Source organism: Vipera ursinii (assembly GCF_947247035.1).
Source record: "Vipera ursinii genome assembly, contig: scaffold_164, whole genome shotgun sequence".
Lineage (NCBI taxonomy): Eukaryota > Metazoa > Chordata > Lepidosauria > Squamata > Viperidae > Vipera > Vipera ursinii.
Genome location: NW_028148170.1, coordinates 30,844 through 50,102, shown reverse-complemented (window position 1 = coordinate 50,102; position 19,259 = coordinate 30,844). Strand labels below are relative to the sequence as shown.

Here is a 19,259-nt window from a genome sequence, read left to right as displayed (position 1 = left end):
GCAAATCACTGAGAAACATAAGCTAGATACTGTATAAGGGAACTCACTGTCTTTCAGAGGTTTTGGTCTTCAGTTCCCACCCTCCTCCTACACCGCGGTCAAATGGTAGAATAGACAAGAGGTGGGTCCATCCACCTGGCTGTGGAGATTCTCAATCCTCCAGGATACGGTTGTCCCAAAGGTGCTTTTTTCAAAACTGGATTTTCTTGTTTGTTTTCTTTGAAAATGTTTGGCTTCTTTGCTTCTGGGATAAGAAGTGAAACATTTTCAAAGAAACATACCCAGAAAGTCCAGTTGCCTTTTTTTTTAAAAAAAGCACCTTTGGGATGTCCATCAGCATGCTTATGAAATGGAAGAACCAGTTATTGACCAGTATAGTCTTCATGGGCATGACTGGGTGGGAAAAACCCTTTTAAAAACCCATTTTTAGCAGGGTGATGTCCTAAAGAAACTAATGCACCTTGTTTAGGCTGCTGTTAAGCACCTGGAAAGGCTCACGGAAGGACCTTGATGGAAAAGATGACCTCTGTGTTAAGCTCAAAACAAATATGTACTTGCACTTTGGAACGAGTGATCCAGAGGTGCCCATTCCTCTTGACATTAGCAAAGCTGGTCTGAAGTTGAAAGAAAATGGCTCACCGCTGCTTTGCCTTGATCCTCGGACTGCTGGGTTGCCTTCTTCTCTCCGAGTGTGCAGGTTGGTTCCCTTTTCAGCTAAGTTTCTTTCGGCTGGGGATGAAAGCCTGGTTCCGTCATCAGTTAAGGAGTAAGCCACTGGAAATGAGTTTAACTTAAAGCTTCTAAAGACAGCACAGATATTGGATGGACAAAACAACACCCATTCATTGCAATTGCAGCTTTACGCATAGTTGCTTAATAGAACTTGCTCCCATGTCACTGTATATAAATTAAATTTGCAACCCTAAACCTTTTCCACTTGTTTGATTTATGTGGCCTTTGCATCTGTCCAACCCATAAAGTGTAGATTTGGGAAATAAAAATGGAAAAAGAAACAGATTATTAAAACATGCTGCTATATGAACAAATACCAATTTAAAAAGTTAGAAAAACATTTATAATAATGGAATTAGTAGTCCCAAATGTATATTTCAAATAGAATTGGGATTGTTTATAAGGAATTTACACTGCAATGAATCCCCAGTGCATTGGTATTCTATTTGCTGAAAATGTTAATTCAAAAAGGCTAAATTACAGCCTTCATACATTTCTGTGAATTTCTTCTGTTCATTTTAGGGTATTCTCTGTTACTATTGCTGTCGATAAGGTTTACTGAGCCATCTTGGAAATCTCTTCTATTGATAACTAGCGATAAAAATCACTAGTCAAATTGGAAGTTTCATTATTATCTTCCTGGGGAAGGTGATGAAAGATTGCAGAGCTGCCTTTGATTTTATCAACTGCATTTCATAATTTAGTCTTTTGATATTAACCAGTGAAATTTGCAACAAAATCATACAGTTTGAAGATGTTCCTTGTCTCAATAAAGACAATCTACAGTCCTCCTGTGAATGTTAGGCTAAACGAAATAAAAATATTAGGTAGTCATATTGCCAATTAAGTATTTTCTTTTTTTGAATTCTGTTCTAAGCTAGTATGAAATAGGCTGCGTGGTTCTTTTGGATGAAATAATATATAAAAACAGGATGACAGTTATGAAGCAGAACTGGAATACCTCAAACGTCTTTTGATATTTTTTTGGTGTTCACCTAGAGAACATTTGTGTCTATCACCTCTCATTATTTTTCATGCTGTAGTTTTTATTAATCAGCAAAAGGCAAGCTCTGTCTTGCACCGATATAGAAGATATAATACTGGACATCTTGAAGAGCTTCGTCAAGGGAATCTTGAACGAGAATGCATTGAGGAAATATGCAGTTTTGAAGAGGCCCGAGAAGTGTTTGAAGATGAAGCTCAAACGGTGATTATAGGCATCAAGAGAACTTATTTTCTTCCTTCTTTCTTCCTCCTCCTCCTCCCTCCCTCCTCCTCCTCCTCCTCCTCCTCAACTAACAAAATGCCTACTAATCAAACAATTTTGTAATTCCAGATCACTCACTTCAGATTGTTACACAGCCACCATCTTGCCCTTTCGGATCCCTATCCTGATCAGGGTGCCATAAATAGGTTTTTCCAGAAGAATTTCCTGGTCCTGATTTGAGTTGGGATGGATGGGTGCCAAATCATTTCCTTTCTCAGGAATCTACGTAATTTATCAATGCATAGCTTGCAGAATAGATCCCATAGGACTTTCAAGATCAGGTCCAATATGACTTCCTTCAATTTCAGTAGGCATCACTTTATTCTTCCAAGTACCTATACCTATATGGACCAATAAAGTCTAGAAGCTTTATTTAGATTTGAAATCAAAGGAGATGACCAAGAGGGCCTTCTCAAAGCATGAGGCTTGTAGATCTGTTGTCTAGTTTATGGACATGGTGAGGGACAGGGTATACCTGAAAAATGATGAGATTATTACTACATATGAACTTTGGGTCTGAATTTAGAATTAAATCTACTTCTATTTGAATGCAGTGTTGTAAAATATTGTGCATTTTTGCAGGTGGCCTTTTGGAAGACATATATTGGTAAGTGTTCCTTCAAAAAACCATCCACACACATCTGGCAATCTAGGTCTCAATTCATAGAAGACTCTGGACTTATCTACCACCTCCTTGTGGAACACTTAATTTTTTTAGCTGGCCACACCCCTCATGACCTTTTTAGGTAAAGAATGTGGGAATTCTAGATTCCACTGAAAATAATGAACCTAGATAAAAATCCAGTCTGTGTTTAGGTCACAGAATCAGGAGTTATCATCAGGTGTCTGGAAGGTAAGTGGCAAAGGAACTATGAAGTTCTGCCACAGATGTCTAACCTTGGCAACTTTAAGACCTGGGTGGGGAATTCTGAGGTTGAAGTCCAGAAATATTAAAGTTTCCAAGGGTGAACCCCCTGCTTTACAATAGAACAGGAGTCAGGACCAGAGCACAAAGACCTTCTTGGAGTAGAGATGTGGGACCTCCATCCTTCCATCTTGCAGGGAATGTTTTCATTAGATGGAAAGTAATTTTGCAAAGTAGACTCAAATCCAAGTATCCAATAGAGCAACTTCATCTCATCCCAGTAAGCTTATTCTTATTCTTTCCCTTTCATCATTAAAGATGTTTGCTCAATAAACAATGGAGGTTGCGAACAGATTTGTAGAAATGAGCGAAGAGGAAAGCCCGCTTGCTCATGTGTTGATGGATACAATCTGTTAGACGATCAGAAGACCTGCGAACCATCAGGTAAATCTGGGGGTTATTTCTTTATCCATTCCATTTCTATAGCTGCCCATCTCAATCATCTTTCATTTGAGAATCTCTTTTGTCTCTGATGCATCGAGACTGTGGTGGTTGTAGGATAACTCGGCAATGAGATGCATTGCTGAGATGGTTTCACTCACCAAGTCAGATGGGTCACAGCAGTGACCAAGCATCTCCAAACATTATCCTTCTTAGAATAATATAGAATAACAGAGTTGGAAGGGACCTTGGAGGTCTTCTATCCGAACCCCTGTTCAAGCAGGTGACCCTCTATATTAGTTCAGATAAATGGCTGTCTAATCTCTTCTTAAAGACTTCTAGTGTTGGAACATTTGCAACTTCTGGAGACAAGACATTCCACTGATTAACTGTTTGTACTGTCAGGAAATTTCTCCTGAGTTCTAGGTTGCTTCTTTCCTTAATTAGTTTCCATCTGTTGCTTCTTGTCCTGCCTTCAGGGTCCTTGGAGAATAGCTTGACCCCCTCATCTTTGTGGCAACCCCTGAGATATTGGAACACTGCTTTCATGTCACCCCACTGCTATTATGTCACTTCTTGTCCATCACCTCCTTCTCCCAGAGAAAGGATGTTGTGTAGCGCTGTTCCCATAAGAATCAGGTGGTTATCAACCCCAACTCTGTTTTAAGCATGCACAAGACCCAGATTGTGGTTGGATAATTTGTTTCTCACCTTCTCTTTCCAGGACCCTTTTCTTGTGGAATAATTACATTTCCAGGAGACATAACGCCCAGATTGTCACCGGACCAGAGCCACGTCAACGATACCAAAAGCCACCAATTGAAGATAAACCCCCAGAGAAATCCTACTCAAGGCTTGGGTCGGTTTAGCAGCTGGAAAGGACAAGTCCCATGGCAGGTAGGCAAATTAAATTAGTGGTTCTATCACATGCTCTGCATTCCTTGGGGTTGCATCACATCTTCTTGTGAAGAATCTGTCAAAATGATCAGTTCCTTGGTTTGAAATTGAATAGAATAGAGCTGGAAGGGACCTTGGAGGTCTTCTAGTCCAGCCCCCTGCTGAAGCAGGAGAACCTATACCATCTCAGACAAGTGGCTGTCCAGTCTCTTCTTAAAAACCTCCAGTGATGGAGAGCCCATGATTTCTGGAGGCAACTTCTGTTCCACTGGTTAATTGTCCTCACTGTTAGGAAGTTTCTTCTTAATTCCAGGTTGCTTCTCTCTTTGATCAGTTTCCAACCAGTATTTCTTATCCTCCCCTCTGGTGCTTCGGAGAATAGTTTGACCCCCTCTTCTTTGTGGCAGCCCCTCAAATACTGGAATATTGCTATCATTTCATTGTTATGTAGACCAAACTCAGCCCCACCTCTTATTTTCCTTTAAGAGACTAAAAAAGACATCATTACTCTCAGAGGAGGAATTATAGGTAATTCTTGACTTACAACTGGTCACTTAGTGATTGTTTGAAGGTATGATCGATAGTCCCCAAAGGTAATTATGAACCAGTTCTGAAGGCCAGCCCTCCTCTCTGAGGTCACATGACCACATGTACACTTGGCAACCTGGTTTACAGTTAAATACAGTGTCCTGCAGTCACATGACTGCACTTTATGATATGTTTGCTGAAAGCTGGCATTACTTGTGATAGCGAACAATAATTTGCTTTCTGAACAATAATGTCTGCTTCATGACCACTGCAAAAAGGTCATAAAAATGGGTCCGGTCTTTTGATGACCTGCTCCACAACCATGATGAGTTACAAATGTAATGGGCAGGTTCTATAAACAGGTGGAACTTCAACTCCCAGAATTCCTCAGCCAACATGGGGAAGTCACCAGAGAACTGGATTGTGCTTGGAAAGGATGAGGGTAAACGGGTTGAGATTTAATCCAGGAAAAGTGCAAGTATTAATGGGTGGGAAATGTTCAGCCTTTGGAAGATCCTCTGTCCTGGCTTTGCACATTTGTCACAATCTGACACAACTTATCTGCTCCCAGGTTTATATGTTCAGCTTCGAGAAAAAAGGATTTTGCGAAGGGGTGCTGATTAGTGATAAGTGGGTCATCACAGCAGCGCATTGCCTTGACTATAAGCCTCACACAGTCGTGGCAGGTAAGGAGGAAATTGTCTAGAGCATGGGTGTCCAACCTTGGTAACTTTAAGAATGATGGACTTCAACTCCTAGAATTCCTCAGCCAGCCAGGCTAGCTGGGGAATTCTGGGAGTTGAAGTCCACAAGTTAATTCTACTTTGTTGTGAAGCTTCATTAACAGAATCTTGCAGTTCTGAAAGTACAGTTCCTGCACTGTCACCTTTACAGCCTGATAACTTAGGAAAGGTCCCTCCTGACCTTCTTGCAACTATAGGCTATGCCCCCTCTTATCTAACCTAGGTTGCATCTCTGTCTCTCTAGATCATTCTCGTAGACCATTACACATTGTGACTGTACCCAGATCCAACTAGGATTAGAGGAGGTTTATTGTAGCTGAAATAATTAATAGCAGCCATGTTGTATAAGCTTAAAAGAAAAGCTTAACATAATGTTAACAACTTTCATGCTGCTAACCCAGAAAAGAAGTCCTGGAACAGCTGTGGAACATCTGGACTGACCTTAGAATGCCATCTTTCTGTTTCTGTTACGTTTCACTCTTGAACCTCCCCATAGCAGTAGTGGGGGTGGTGATAAGCCTCTCTCTCCCTCTTCTGCCTAGGATGGGTTTGATCTGAATGCGATTGGGCTTCCATGAATTTTTAAAGCTGAAAGGGAGAGTGTCTTATTCTCCTTGGAGATGACGGGAAGCAATCAAAATGCCCACTTCCCATTTGACCAGGTCACCCATGATCATGTGCTGCTGGGGGACCAAGCTGAATAATTTATCCTAGGGCTGAAGCTTATGTGGGTCAACCATGTCATCTGAACCCTGGTCCTAATGCCTTTTCCTTAAAAAAAAAAGTGTTTCAAACCATGTTCCTTCACTTCAACCGCCTCATTGAGTTGCAGATACCAGCTGTAGGTACAAGATACATCTCTTAGCTGTGACACAGCTTGGTCAGCCTGGAAACACATCTAATGGGTTTGTGGTTGTTCTCTTGAATCAGGAGAATACGACACCAGCGTTTTTGAGCACTCTGAACAGCTCCGTCAAATCGTGAGGGCGGTCCAGCATCCTAGCTACGACAATGCTACCATGTATGAAAATGACCTAGCTCTTCTGGAGCTAAACATACCATTGATCCTGAACAAATACGTCACCCCAATTTGCATTGGGAACAAGGTGCTCACGGAGTACCTCCTGGAGCATGGAAGAAGCACCCTGAGCGGCTGGTGGAAGCTCGACTATTTACAGAAGACCTCAAATACCCTTCAACGTGCAGACATCCAATACGCTGACCAGGTCAGATGTCTCCAGACGAACGAGAGCCAACCTTTGCCCAATACCTTCTGTGCAGGCCATCCTACCTTTGTTAAAAAGGTCTATCATGGCAACAGTGGAGCTCCGTTTGCTACAGAGAGGAACGACACGTGGTTTCTAACAGGCATAGCAACTTGTGGAGCGGAGTGTACCAGGGATGAACCATACAATATTTTCACTTCGGTAGCAAATTACATAGAGTGGATACAAAATGTGATAAGAGGGGGGCGCTGATGAAGAGGCACAATGTGGTCTATCAGTTCCCCATTATCTCCTGACCACATGAGGGAGGAGAGATATATGATTCCTAATTTCTTTGTCACTTTTAATTCTAGTACATACACTCACACAAAAATGGATCTTGCTTCATTCTGGGGATGGGGGGCTCATTATTTTCACTGAAATCAGTTCCAATTTGCACAGAAATTAGCTGGAAACATAATAAAAAGTAGAGGTGGCAGAGCCCAATGGGTAAAGCCCTTGGCTTGGAGAATTAAAAAGCCCATTTTTAATCCCATCATTATGAGTCTACTCATACCTTACAACAGCATCGGTTTTCTAAGCACCACCTCCTTACCTGGCTGACGTGAAGGTAAAACACAGGATTAGAAAAAGAGGTTGGCCAATGAGCCTGAGAAATGGGTTGAAATGCTGAAATTTGTATGATTATGAAGTATAATGAAAGTGGAAATAAAGAGCAACATGAAAAAGATCACTGAAGGATGTGTTCTTATCTAGCTTTTTTAATAAGGTAAAATTGTGGAGCTCTTGGTGCTCTCTGAGCTTGGTGATTTTGTTCCAGATGTTTCATTACCCAAGAAGGGAGAAGGGAGGAGGAGGAGGAGGAGGAGGAGGAGGATGGTGGGGTCCTTGGTGCTCTCTGAGCTTGTCTGTTTTCTGGGAAATGTTTCATTACCCAACTAGGAACATAATCAATGCTAGTGAAATCATCATATTACAATACAGATGCAATATATGTTTGCAAGAACATTGGCAGCCTAGATCCTTTGGATTTATTTATTTAGAAAGATGCAGCTTTGAACCACGAATGGCCTGGGTTCAGCCAAACATGCCATGACAGAAAACCTCATCAAGGTTAAAGCCAGCCAGTTAGATCTAACGTTTAAAGTCCCAAGCTGCAAATCATGAGATGGTGAGTTCTAGTCCTACCTAAGGTATGAAAGCCGGCTGGGCCAATCACCAGGAGCCTGAGAGTTCTAATCCCACCTTAAGCACCTTTGGGCCTATCACACTCTCCCAGGCCAACCTACCACACAAGGGTTGTTCTTGTGGGGAAAATAAGGAGGGAGAAGCATATTATGTATTTCTGCCACCTTGCGTTGTTTATTCAAATAATAAAGGCAGGATAAAAACAATTTAATAATAAAGAAACTAACAACTAGGATTAATGTATTAAGCAAACACAGCAGCTAGTTTTTTGAAGTATTTTTTAATAGCAAGAGCACTTAGACTTATATACTGTTTCACAGTCCTTTACAGCCCTCTCTAAGCAGTTTACAGAGTCAGCATATTTGCCCCCAGCAATCTAGGTCCTCATTTTGCCGACCTCACAAGGATGGAAGACTGAGTCAACCTTGAGCCTGTCAGGATGGAACTGCTGAACTGCTGGCAGCTGGCAGCCAACAGAAATTAGCCTGCAATGCCGCTTTCTAACCACTGCACCACCAGGGCTCTTTATGTGATTTTTGTAGTCAAAAATCAAAATGGAAACATTTGTGGGTAGCTGATCTGAGGAAGGATTTTGGGTGGCCACGTGCCTGGGAATTCTAGCGTCCTTTTTTGCACAATGGGGTGGACATTTAGCCAAACCCTTCAAAAGGGGGACTGCCACCGGAAGACCAGCTGCAGGAACCCATCCAGAAAGATAAACCAGCAAGAACAAATATTGACTTGCACTTTGGAACTATTGATCCTGCAGCTTCATATCACCGAGCATCAGGACACTGTTGTGAAGTTGAAGGAAAATGGCAAACGGCTTCTTTGTTCCTGCCCTGGGTCTGCTGGGATGTCTCTTCCTCACTGAATGTGCAGGTCGGTCCATTTTACATCTCTTTAACAAACATCTGGATTTATGTTTTGGCTAGATATTTAACACAACTTGGGATATTGTGCAGGATGACCACGTCAAAAATGTTTGCTTCTGCATCAATTGACTCTTTGGTTCCTCTCACTGACATTTTGGAACTACTTTTAGGACAGTAGGACATAATCAACATGCTTGAATGTTGTTCCATGGGTTTCTGAATGTCCCCTTTTGTTAATTTTAAGATGCTCTCATAGCGAGATAACAAAAAGACAACTACGAGCACTAATTAAGCATCAAGATGATTAATTAGAAAAGGAGCTTCATATTGATGTGGTTGTTACTTGTAGAAATACTAGAAAAATGGTTATATTCAATTGTTATCTATTAAAATACTAAGAAATGGACTAATTTAAGATGGATGAAAGAGAATGTTATTGGAAGAAGAGAGAATCAAGGAAAGCTACTATGTGGATTATGGAATTATAGAAACTAATTGTTATTGATTGTTTGTAAATATAAACCCAGACAACACGCTGTTTACCAAATATATAAGGTGATTATGTTAAAAAAACTATTAAAATATATATTTTTAAAAAGACAAACTACGAGCAGCGCCCAATCAAATGTCGGTGTTTGTAGGGACCACTATTTTCATTTAGGAAGTTCAGCCTTTGGCTGCTTGGATTGGTCTACCTTATCTTGTACAAAGCAGTCACAGGTCACAACCCGAAGCTTAATTATTAATCTTATTGTGCGGAATGGATTATTAGCTTTGGGTCTCGCATACAGAGGGCTTCTCATACAAAATGCTGCATTCTTCTGATAAACAAAGCAGACAGAGCTTGGAGAGAATGGATACTTTTTCCTAGAAACACACACACACACACACACACACACACACACACACACACACACACACTCCAATATTGAAAATATTGTAACAGAGTAGTACAAATACAAAAGGATTAGCTGGAATCTCTTTTTCTCCATGACAAATTAGCACAGGTAGTCCTCGACTTACTACAATTCACTTAGTGACCGTTCAAAGTTACAACCCCACTGAAAAAAAGTAACTTATAATGGCCATTTTTCACTCTTACGACCCCTGCGGCATCCCCATGGTCACACGATTTATATTTGGTTGCTTGACCACCGACCCATGTTTATGACGGTCGCAGTGTCCCGGGGTCACGAGATCCCCTTTTGGGACCTTCTGACAAGCAAAGTCAGTGAGGAAACCAAATTCGCTTAACGACCGTCTTACTAATTTGAGAACTGCGGTGATTCACGGGGCAAAACAAACTTCTCACTTAGAAATGTAAATTTTGGGCTCAATTGTTGCTGTAAGTTGAGATGTACCCGTACTCTGCTTTAGGAGATTTTAACACAGAGGGACGCCTCAGAAAGGTAATCTGATTCGGTCGAATTGGTTTCCTTCGGGTGCCAATTCAGGCTGTGTTGTTCTTAAAAAACCTTCAAGGCAGTGAACTAATGTCAACTCTTTGTAACTTTGTTGATGTTGTTCAGTTGCTAAATTGTACCTGATTCTTCGCAAAGCCATGGACCATAGCAGCATGCCCACATCCTCCCCCATCCTCCACCGTCTTGCAGAATTTGCCCAAATTCATGTTCATTGCATCAAGGACACTATCTAGCCATCTCATCCTCTGTCATCTCCATATCCTTTTTATGTCCCCTTGTAATGTGTTGTGCCAAAAATATGAGTGAATTGGTGGGTGAACTGGGATTGGAGGAAGTCCTATACCTGTGTGCTATGGATACTAAACTATACTTCTATAGTGAAGGGATCAGCTGGTGACATCTCCATTGCCCAGGGGATGCCCAGTTGGGGGCTCCTTTCATGTCCCCATTAAGTTGCCCAACAAAGTGGTACCCATTTTTCTGCTCACCATTGCCCACTTTCAAACTGCTGGGTCAGCAGGAGCTGGAGCGAGAGATGGGAGCTCACCCTGCCCATGTGGCAGTAACCGGGTCTCAAACATGAGCCCCCAGATCGTCAGACCAGCATGCTAACCACACATGCTACCGGATTCCTGTATGACGGATCCAGTGGCGATGTAATGGCTGAATCCATACAAGTGGCAACTGGTGTTTTCCAGGCAAGAGAGATAGTGGCCTGTGATCATTCAACTTGGAAAGGTGGGAGAAAACAGCCCAGAGTGGAGTAGACGCCGGATCGTAAAGTGACATTAAACTTTGTTCTGCAATGCAGAGGACGCTTCGGTGTTTACAATTAACACATCTTTCTTGTCTGCAACCCAGAGTTTAATTGAGCTAAGTTGTGTCTGTGGCTTTCTGCCAAAGCAGCCTGTTCCTGAATAACAAATTAATGGTTTGGAAAGCTGAGGTTTACTGCTCTGGTATCAAACCTGAATATTTGGACGCTGGATTACAGATAGTCCTCGATTCGTAAGTGATTGCTCAACAATCGTTCAAAGTTATGACAGACTTTCCTGACAGTTAGAACAATTAACCAGTGGAACAACCTGCCTCCAGAAGTTGTGAATGCTCCAATACTGGAAGTCTTCAAGAAGAGATTGGACAACCATCTGTCTGAAATGGTATAGTAGAGTATTTCCTGCCTGAGCAGGGGGTTGGATTAGAAGACCTCCAAGGTCCCTTCCAACTCTGTTCTTCTATTCTATTCTATTCTATTCTATTCTATTCTATTCTATTCTATTCTATTCTATTCTATTCTATTCTATTCTATTCTATTCTATTCTATTCTATTCTATTCTATTCTATTCTATTCTATTCTATTCTATTCTATTCTATTCTATTCTATTCTGTTCTACTTCTCCAAAGCTACGTATGATCCCTTTTTCAAAGTTACGATGGCTACACCTCCTGCAATCACGTGATTACATTTTGGTTGCTTGGCAACCTGCTCATCTTTATGACCGTTCGTAGCGTCACATAAACACAATTTGTGATTGATTTATTTATTTGCTGGGGTTTTGGCCTTTACTTCCCATTTCTGGCAAAAAAAATATCCATTGGGGGAAACTGATTCGCTTAATGGCTGCAGAACCTGCCTAACGACCAATGGGAAAATGTCAAAAAAAGAGAGTCACGTTTGGTCACCTGATGCCTTATGAGCACAAGGACTTATAATTGCAATTTCAGGCTCAACTGCAGTCGTAAATCGAGGACTAACTGTATGGCCTCATCCTAATCTCAGAATTGCTCAGGGCTGGATCCAAATAGTATTTCTCTGGCTCACGCTGGCTTTTTTTCTCCTCCTCCTCCTCTTCCTTGGCATCCTGAAGTTTTTATAAATCAGGAAGAAGCCAGCACCATTTTGCACCGATACAGGCGATTCAACACTGGGCGCCTTGAGGAAGTTCTCCAAGGAAACCTGGAACGAGAATGCATGGAAGAGTTATGCAACTACGAAGAAGCGAGAGAAATATTCGAAAACGATGACAAAACCGTGAGTGGCCTGGCGGGAAATCTGAAGTTTTGAGGAGGGGAGGGTGGGGGAGGCAGGCCTTTAGGTCATCCGGATTCATGTGTTCCTCAGAAAGACCACCACCCCCACTGCTAAATCCATAGAGGGTTTGTAATGTTGATTTAGAAGTTGGAACGTTCTCCAAGCTCAGAGGAATATCCTTAAACAGTCTGGGAAGTTACTTGCGCAAGAGACAATTGTCTGCTAAAGTAGCCCAGATCAGCACTGCATTTTGCAGAAAGAGGTCCTTTAAACAAATGCTATTGTCTTCAAACAGGCTTGGTTGTTGTTTTTTTAAAACTACTTTATCAACCTTCTAATTTTGGTGGACATGAGAAGTGGCCGCTGACTCTAATGCCAAAATTGTTGGCAATCTTTTCCCAATAGTGTTTGGGATTCTATATTCTATTAGTTCTGCTTTATTAAGGTATATCTTTGCCTCAAGGCAACTTCCTCCCTCCCTCTCTTCTCTCTCTCTCTGTTTTTTTCTCTTTCTCCTTCCTTCCTTCCTTCCTTCCTTCCTTCCTTCCTTCCTTCCTTCCTTCTTTCTTTCTTTCTTTCTTTCTTTCTTTCTTTCTTTCTTTCTTTCTTTCTTTCTTTCTTCTTTTTTCTTTCTTTCTTTCTTTCTTTCTTTCTTTCTTTCTTTCTTTCTTTCTTTCTTTCTTTCTTCCTCTCTTTCCTGTGTTCTGGAGATTTTGTGTGAATGCGCCATCTGGTTTTCTATCTCTGACTAGATATGCACCAGGCTAGATTGTTCTAAGGGTAAAATATCTCTCAATGTCTTTGGAATGAAGATGGAGACTGCCTCTTTCTAAACTGCACCATCAATGATTTGATTTGATTGATTTGCAGTATTTGTAAATCATCCCTATCAAAAGAACATCTCTGGACAATTACAGCAAGGAAACAGTAAAAATTATGAACTCACGAAGAACCCTGTGGAGTATAGAAATTTAAAAAAAGAATGTTGTCACCATCATCTATTAAAAATAAACCCTATATTTAAAAGCCTGTTTGAATCCCACGTTTCTGCTTTCTTTGCAGATGACATTTTGGACAGTCTATATGGGTAAGTGATTTCTTTTTTCCCCTTCTCATTTTAATGGTACTATGGAGCTCAAAGTTCAAAATAAAAATATTTCTGTTCCAGTCGGAAGAGAACAGACAGTCTTATGGATTAATTGACAGGAACACTGAAAAGCGATGAATAAAATAAAATAAGAATGCGTTCATTGTCCATTCTCTTTTCCAAAGACGGAGATCAATGTGACCCCAACCCCTGCAAGAATGGAGGGCGTTGCAAAGATGACACAAATGACTACGTCTGTTGGTGTCCAGGTGGTTTTGAAGGAAAGAGCTGTGAACTCGGTACGTTGAGACCTTAATCTTTTTTCTTTTATTATGACTCAATGGAGGGATTTCTTTTTGCTTTTCAGCAAATGGCAAAACTATTTGAGGTCCTAAAATTAGGTGAGGGATTAGAAGGACATCCCAGGATTGAGAAGTCAAAAGAAAAAAAAAAGTGGGGGGGGAGAAAAATCATAGAAGACCAAAACAGGCGACTTCTCTTGCTGAACCCAATTTGAAGTCTTTATCTTCATAAAGTCTACATATTTTATGGATATTAAATGCCCTTCAATATGTCTGTGGCTATCGCTATGTGTTACTGAGCTACAATTCCTGTTCTTTCACTTCTGGACATTTTAGAAGTTGTAAGTTAGCAATATCAAGAGTGTCATTTGTTGTGTGTCTTCTCTGCAATGTATGCATATGTTTGTCAGTTCTGGGTCCATACAAACCTCAGTATACTCATGTTTTCTCTCTCAGGTAGTTGGAAAATAAGCTTTAGTTTAAGATTTTTTCAATGTGTCCATCGTGATCTTTCAGATTCTTCTGTCTTCAGATTTTAAGCTTTGATGGGTGGATTACCTGCCATCGAGTCAATATTAGTGACTTGAGATCAATTTTTTTCCATGAGGATCTGCCCCCAACTTGGTCCTTCAGATCTTCCAACAATGCACTCCTCACCACTGTAACTTAGTCCATCCACTTTGCTGCTCTTCTTCTTTTCCACCTTCCCCAGCATCATTACAGCCTTCTCTAGGAAGTTGGTTCTTTGAATCACGCGTCCCAGGTATTTAAGAGGAACGTCTGATTTCCTCCAATGTAGATGCTACCTGCAAAACCAAAAATGGAGGGTGCAAACAGTTTTGCAAGGACAATGAAGCCGGAAGAGCAGTTTGCTCCTGTGCTGCGGGATACAGACTGAAGGAAGACATGAAAACCTGTGAACCGACAGGTAGGGATAATGTTTAGAAAACAATGCAAAAGCTGCAAGAGATGCAAAAATGACCCAGAACGGTATCTTCATGGTGGGTCAGGCTGAAGGCCTTCTTAATTCAACATTTTGTTTCTCAATGGGGCCAACCAGATATTTCCTGGTGTTTCTCAACTTCAGCACTCTTAAGATGTGCGGACTTCAACTCCCAGAATTCCCCAGGCAGGATTTCAACTCCCAGAATTCTCCAACCAGCATCTTAAAGGTGCTGAGGTTGAGAAACGCTAGTTTAATGGAAGTTTCCAAAATCCTTTTGGTTCCATCCTGTGGCGGACGGGAAAAATTATTTATTCAATCTGACACCCAGTACTCTTGAGAAAAGGAACAGGGTTTCCTCTGACAGTGTGTGTCTACGTCTGAATCCCAAACAATCAGGGATCCATGCCTGACACCGATTGCTCTAATACGGATTGGCTGAGAAACAAAAAAAGTTGCTGGAAGACAAAACAACTGATCTTCAACCTTAAGTTCAAGGGAGGAAGATGAAAGATAAGCAACTCTTGAGTAGCTATTTTCTTACTTATGTTGTTGAACTCTTAAGAATTGTAACAGATCTCCTTACCAACCTATGGAAATCTTCTTGGAATCTAATAGTTGATCTTGCTCTATCTTTGGTTCAGAAGAAGATTTTCAGGAGCCCAGTTTTTCTCAGGCTCAAACAACCAGTGGCTCATGAATAGCTTTACTCAACAACTTTATGGACTTCTATCTGTGTTACAAGAATCTCCCCAGACTACTTACCTTCCGCTAGCAATGACCAGATAAGGTTTTCATGAGTCTTGGGGGAGAACAGACTTATGCTGCTTGTGGCTGCCCAAGGATTCCAAGCTAGGACCTTGCTTGACTCCTCCTTCCAGCCTGACTGGCAGTTTCCCAACAGTTTCCCAACTGTTTTCTCCCCCTTTGGTGTCTTCCTCAGTGCGCTTTCCCTGTGGAATGATCCAAGCTCCAGAAGCTAAGAGTAAATTCACTCGCGCCCATCCATCAAACTCATTTGATCACTGGATCACCTCAAGCAACGCCACTGATGATGGGGAAGAAGGCTACAACCACACTCAGGTTTCCTTTCATTTGGCAAACCGAATACGAGTGGTTGGCGGCATGGACAGCAAGAAAGGAGAAGTTCCCTGGCAGGTAGGCACAACTGTGTCAAGACTGATTCACCCTTTCGCTTTCATTTTCTCCTTTGCTCACACCTTGACACAAAAGGAAGTGGTGGTGGAACAAAATGCAAAGATGAGTGGAGGGTTTCTAGGCAACCAAGGCATCTCTGGAAGTTTTCAAGGACACCGAGCATGGCTAGCTGTTTTCGCATAACAAAATGAACAGAAGCAATTGGTGGACATAATGGACTGTGGGTGGCTCAGAGGGAAAAGGGGGAAATAACTATGCTTCCGTTTGTACGGGAAATCCAGAGCTGGTTTCACTTCTTCTGTGCCAATGTAGTTTTTCAGTAAAGTATTATACCCTTGGTAAAAAAATATGTCCCAGGATTTCTGGAAATGCCAACTGACAGTTGACAAATTGCTCCAGAGTTTCTGCTCTCCATCAGAGCCATTGCAGAGAAATGATACTAAATGATAGTTAGCCCACACTGACAACGTGGACCAGCAATTCAGTCACTGAGTGAAACCATCACTAGGTGAAACTGTGAATGTGCTTCTGATCTTACTCCAGTTTTCCTTTGCTTCACAGACCTCAGAAGTTGTAAAAGGAAGGAGTGGTTGTAACATCACTTTCTCATCACTATAGGAACTGTAAAAAGTCCAGACTTTAAGCTGTCCAGTCACTAAACAAGGACTATCCTTAGTTTAATAAAGCCACCTACTGGGCCAAGGAGTGGACATCAGACTTCACTCAGGGTCTGAGGAACCCAGAATAAAATGGCATGTTTCCTTGAATGTTTTGAGAAACACACTTTGCTAATTAGGGTTTGAAGCAACAGCTGAAGAGCTCTTAAACACGGCCACCCTCTATAGCAGGGGTGTCAAACTGCCGGCCCGTGGGCCGGAGCGTCACAGAGAAACCGCGCCCATCCCATTTTTGGCAATGGGAAAAAGTTCCAATACGTTGCGTGACGTCACATGACATCGCGAGTTTGACATGCCTGCTCTATAGGGCCAAAATTGCTCTCCGTACAGTCATATATACAGTATGTGATGTGCCCACGTGGGGAAACAGAAACCATATAGACTAGGGGTGTCCAACCTTGGCAACTTGAAGACTTGTGGACTTCAACTCCTAGAATTTCCCAGCCAGCATGGGGAAATTAATGCATGCGACTGTGTCCCTTCCCCCCTCCCCAAAATCATGCAATTCAAGGACATGGTCAAATAAAAATAAAAATAAAAAAAATGAATTAAAACACATCCCATCTTTATAACCCCGAAGTCCTATGGAAATTCTACCGGAATCTTGCTGAGAGTTAACATAAATTACGCTTTGCCCAGTTAATTTCACTTTGGTGCCATCTAAAGGCAAGTGTTCTCATTGCTATTTTAAAAGAATTGGGACCCGTTTCCAAGAATATTACCCATCGTAATATAATAAAGCACATTCTGATGGATTGCGAACAGGTTATGTTCTTTTTGTTCTTTCTGCAACACATTCATCCATGGCTTGAATTATTTTATAGCATTTTACAACCATCCCTGGAACGAAAAGTGATGCTGTAAAAAAATTGCCTTGACGTTCATGTACTGTCCCGGGAGCTCTTTTATTAATGGGTCCAAAATCTGATTATTGTTGACAACACCGAAATGCTGATTAACCCAGGATATTTTCTGAATGGCCAAAAATAACCTGGCTATTTATCTACAAGTCTTCAAAACAGTTCGGAGGCCCTTACAGAATACTCAATAGTCAACATTTCCTTGTAGTCAAGTTTCACACTCAATTCTTCCCAACTCAATTTCAAAGCCAACTACTGATGGCTTCATGGACACAGCTACATCACAATAACAACATGGAAAGTTCTCTTCTGAGATACTTCCTAAATCTAGCTTACAGCTCCAGGACTTTCTGGTAACCAAACTCTCATTCAAATACTAGGCAGCCCTGCCCCTGCTTAGCTTCCAAACTCAGACAAGGTGTGTTAGGTGCTGTCACCTGCTAAGATATTCATTTGTGCTGTCCAAAATCCAGATTTCTAAAGGATCAGGCCATCAGCAAGTAGAGTTTGGTCTCCTGTCTTGTCTTCCATTATGTTCCACCAGAAGCTTTCAGGAAGCCCACAAATTTCATCACCAAGACTTTGGCTTTTCCTTTCAATCATTGAATTACTCTGTTCTTAACCAACAGTACTTGACTTTGTCTGTTTTTGTTCCTCTGTTCCCAGGTTTATTTGCTGAATTCCGAAGGAAAAGGGTTCTGTGGGGGCACCATCATCAATGAAAAGTGGATTGTCACAGCAGCTCATTGCCTTGAGTTTCACCCCCAAAGGATTGTTGCAGGTAATCCATCAACTACCTGTTGTGTTGAAATGCCCTTTCCTGGCTATATATTTACTTAGTGTGGCAGTGACTTGGTTTGTGATGAAATCCAAGAGGCTGCAGTGGAGGAAGAAATAGGCAGAAATAGCAGGCATAGTTAACCATTAAAAAACATGAGGGGGAAAAAATCTCTCTCCTTCAAGAATTTATTTAGCTTTCAGCATCTAGTATGTTAAGAGATTTGCCTTTCCTGCTTTAATTATGTTAAATCTTCTTCTTCTTCTTCTTCTTCTTCTTCTTCTTCTTCTTCTTCTTCTTCTTCTTCTTCTTCTTCTTCTTCTTCTTCTTCTTCTTCTTCTCGTCCTCCTCACTCTACCTTTCTCTTCCCTCCTCCAGGTGAATACAATGTCTATGCTGTGGACAATACTGAACAATACCGCAACGTGGTTAGAGCAATCCCTCATCCTACCTACAATGTCACTAACAAGTACCACAATGACATTGCCCTCCTTGAGTTGGACAGACCTTTGGAGTTCAACCACTATGTCATCCCAATTTGCCTTGGAGACAAAGAGTTCACCAACAACCTCCTTAAGTTTGGACTGGGCACCGTGAGTGGATGGGGCAAGTTGGCTTACCAAGGCAGGCAGGCGAGCATCCTTCAGGTGTTGCAAATCCGTTTTATTGACCGACCCACCTGCCTGAGGAGCAGCAGTTATCCCATCTTGTCGAATATGTTCTGTGCAGGTCACCCTTCTGAAGCCAAGGATACTTGCCAAGGGGACAGCGGTGGTCCATACACCACGGACATTGAACACATATGGTTTCTTACAGGGATCACCAGCTGGGGTGAGCAATGTGCAAAGAAGGATAAATATGGAATCTACACCAGAGTTTCCAGATACGTTAAGTGGATAAGAGAGACCACCAAACCTACATAAATTAATCCAAAATCCAAATAGAGTTCCTCTTCCTTTCTCGCGAATTATGGAGCAGGGTATTCAGACAGAACTGTAGCCGCTTCACAGAAATAGATTTAGAAAATTAAAATAGGAGGACAATTGTATATAAGAATGGGAAAGGCTGTTAGCCCAGCCCCTTGCTCTGTGCTGGAAACCTGTCTATCACAAAGTGAAAAATACTATTTGTATGAGCAAAGAAAAATCATGGCACAACAGCCCAATGGGTAAAATACTTAATTTGGATCACTAAGTTTGAAATTCACGAAGCAAGGCTAGGCGGTTTTTCATATGT

General features: G+C 41.6%; 2 protein-coding genes across 2 annotated transcripts; both read left to right on the top strand.

Moving 5' to 3' along the window:
- Window positions 1-630: 630 nt before the first annotated feature.
- Window positions 631-6,951, top strand: LOC310650702 (coagulation factor IX-like; the record flags this gene model as incomplete). The annotated part of the gene is made up of 7 exons (XM_083380285.1): window positions 631-697; window positions 1,776-1,939; window positions 2,582-2,606; window positions 3,183-3,308; window positions 4,030-4,202; window positions 5,302-5,416; window positions 6,404-6,951. 7 exons carry the CDS (start codon window positions 631-633, stop codon window positions 6,949-6,951), a joined length of 1,218 nt encoding a protein of 405 aa, XP_083236411.1.
- Window positions 6,952-8,702: 1,751 nt separating this feature from the next.
- On the top strand, window positions 8,703-18,946 carry F9 (coagulation factor IX; the record flags this gene model as incomplete). Its single annotated transcript, XM_083380284.1, has 8 exons — window positions 8,703-8,769; window positions 12,055-12,218; window positions 13,281-13,305; window positions 13,491-13,604; window positions 14,407-14,535; window positions 15,494-15,708; window positions 17,912-18,026; window positions 18,402-18,946. The coding sequence occupies 8 exons, from the start codon at window positions 8,703-8,705 to the stop codon at window positions 18,944-18,946; spliced, it is 1,374 nt and encodes a 457-aa protein (XP_083236410.1).
- Window positions 18,947-19,259: the final 313 nt, after the last annotated feature.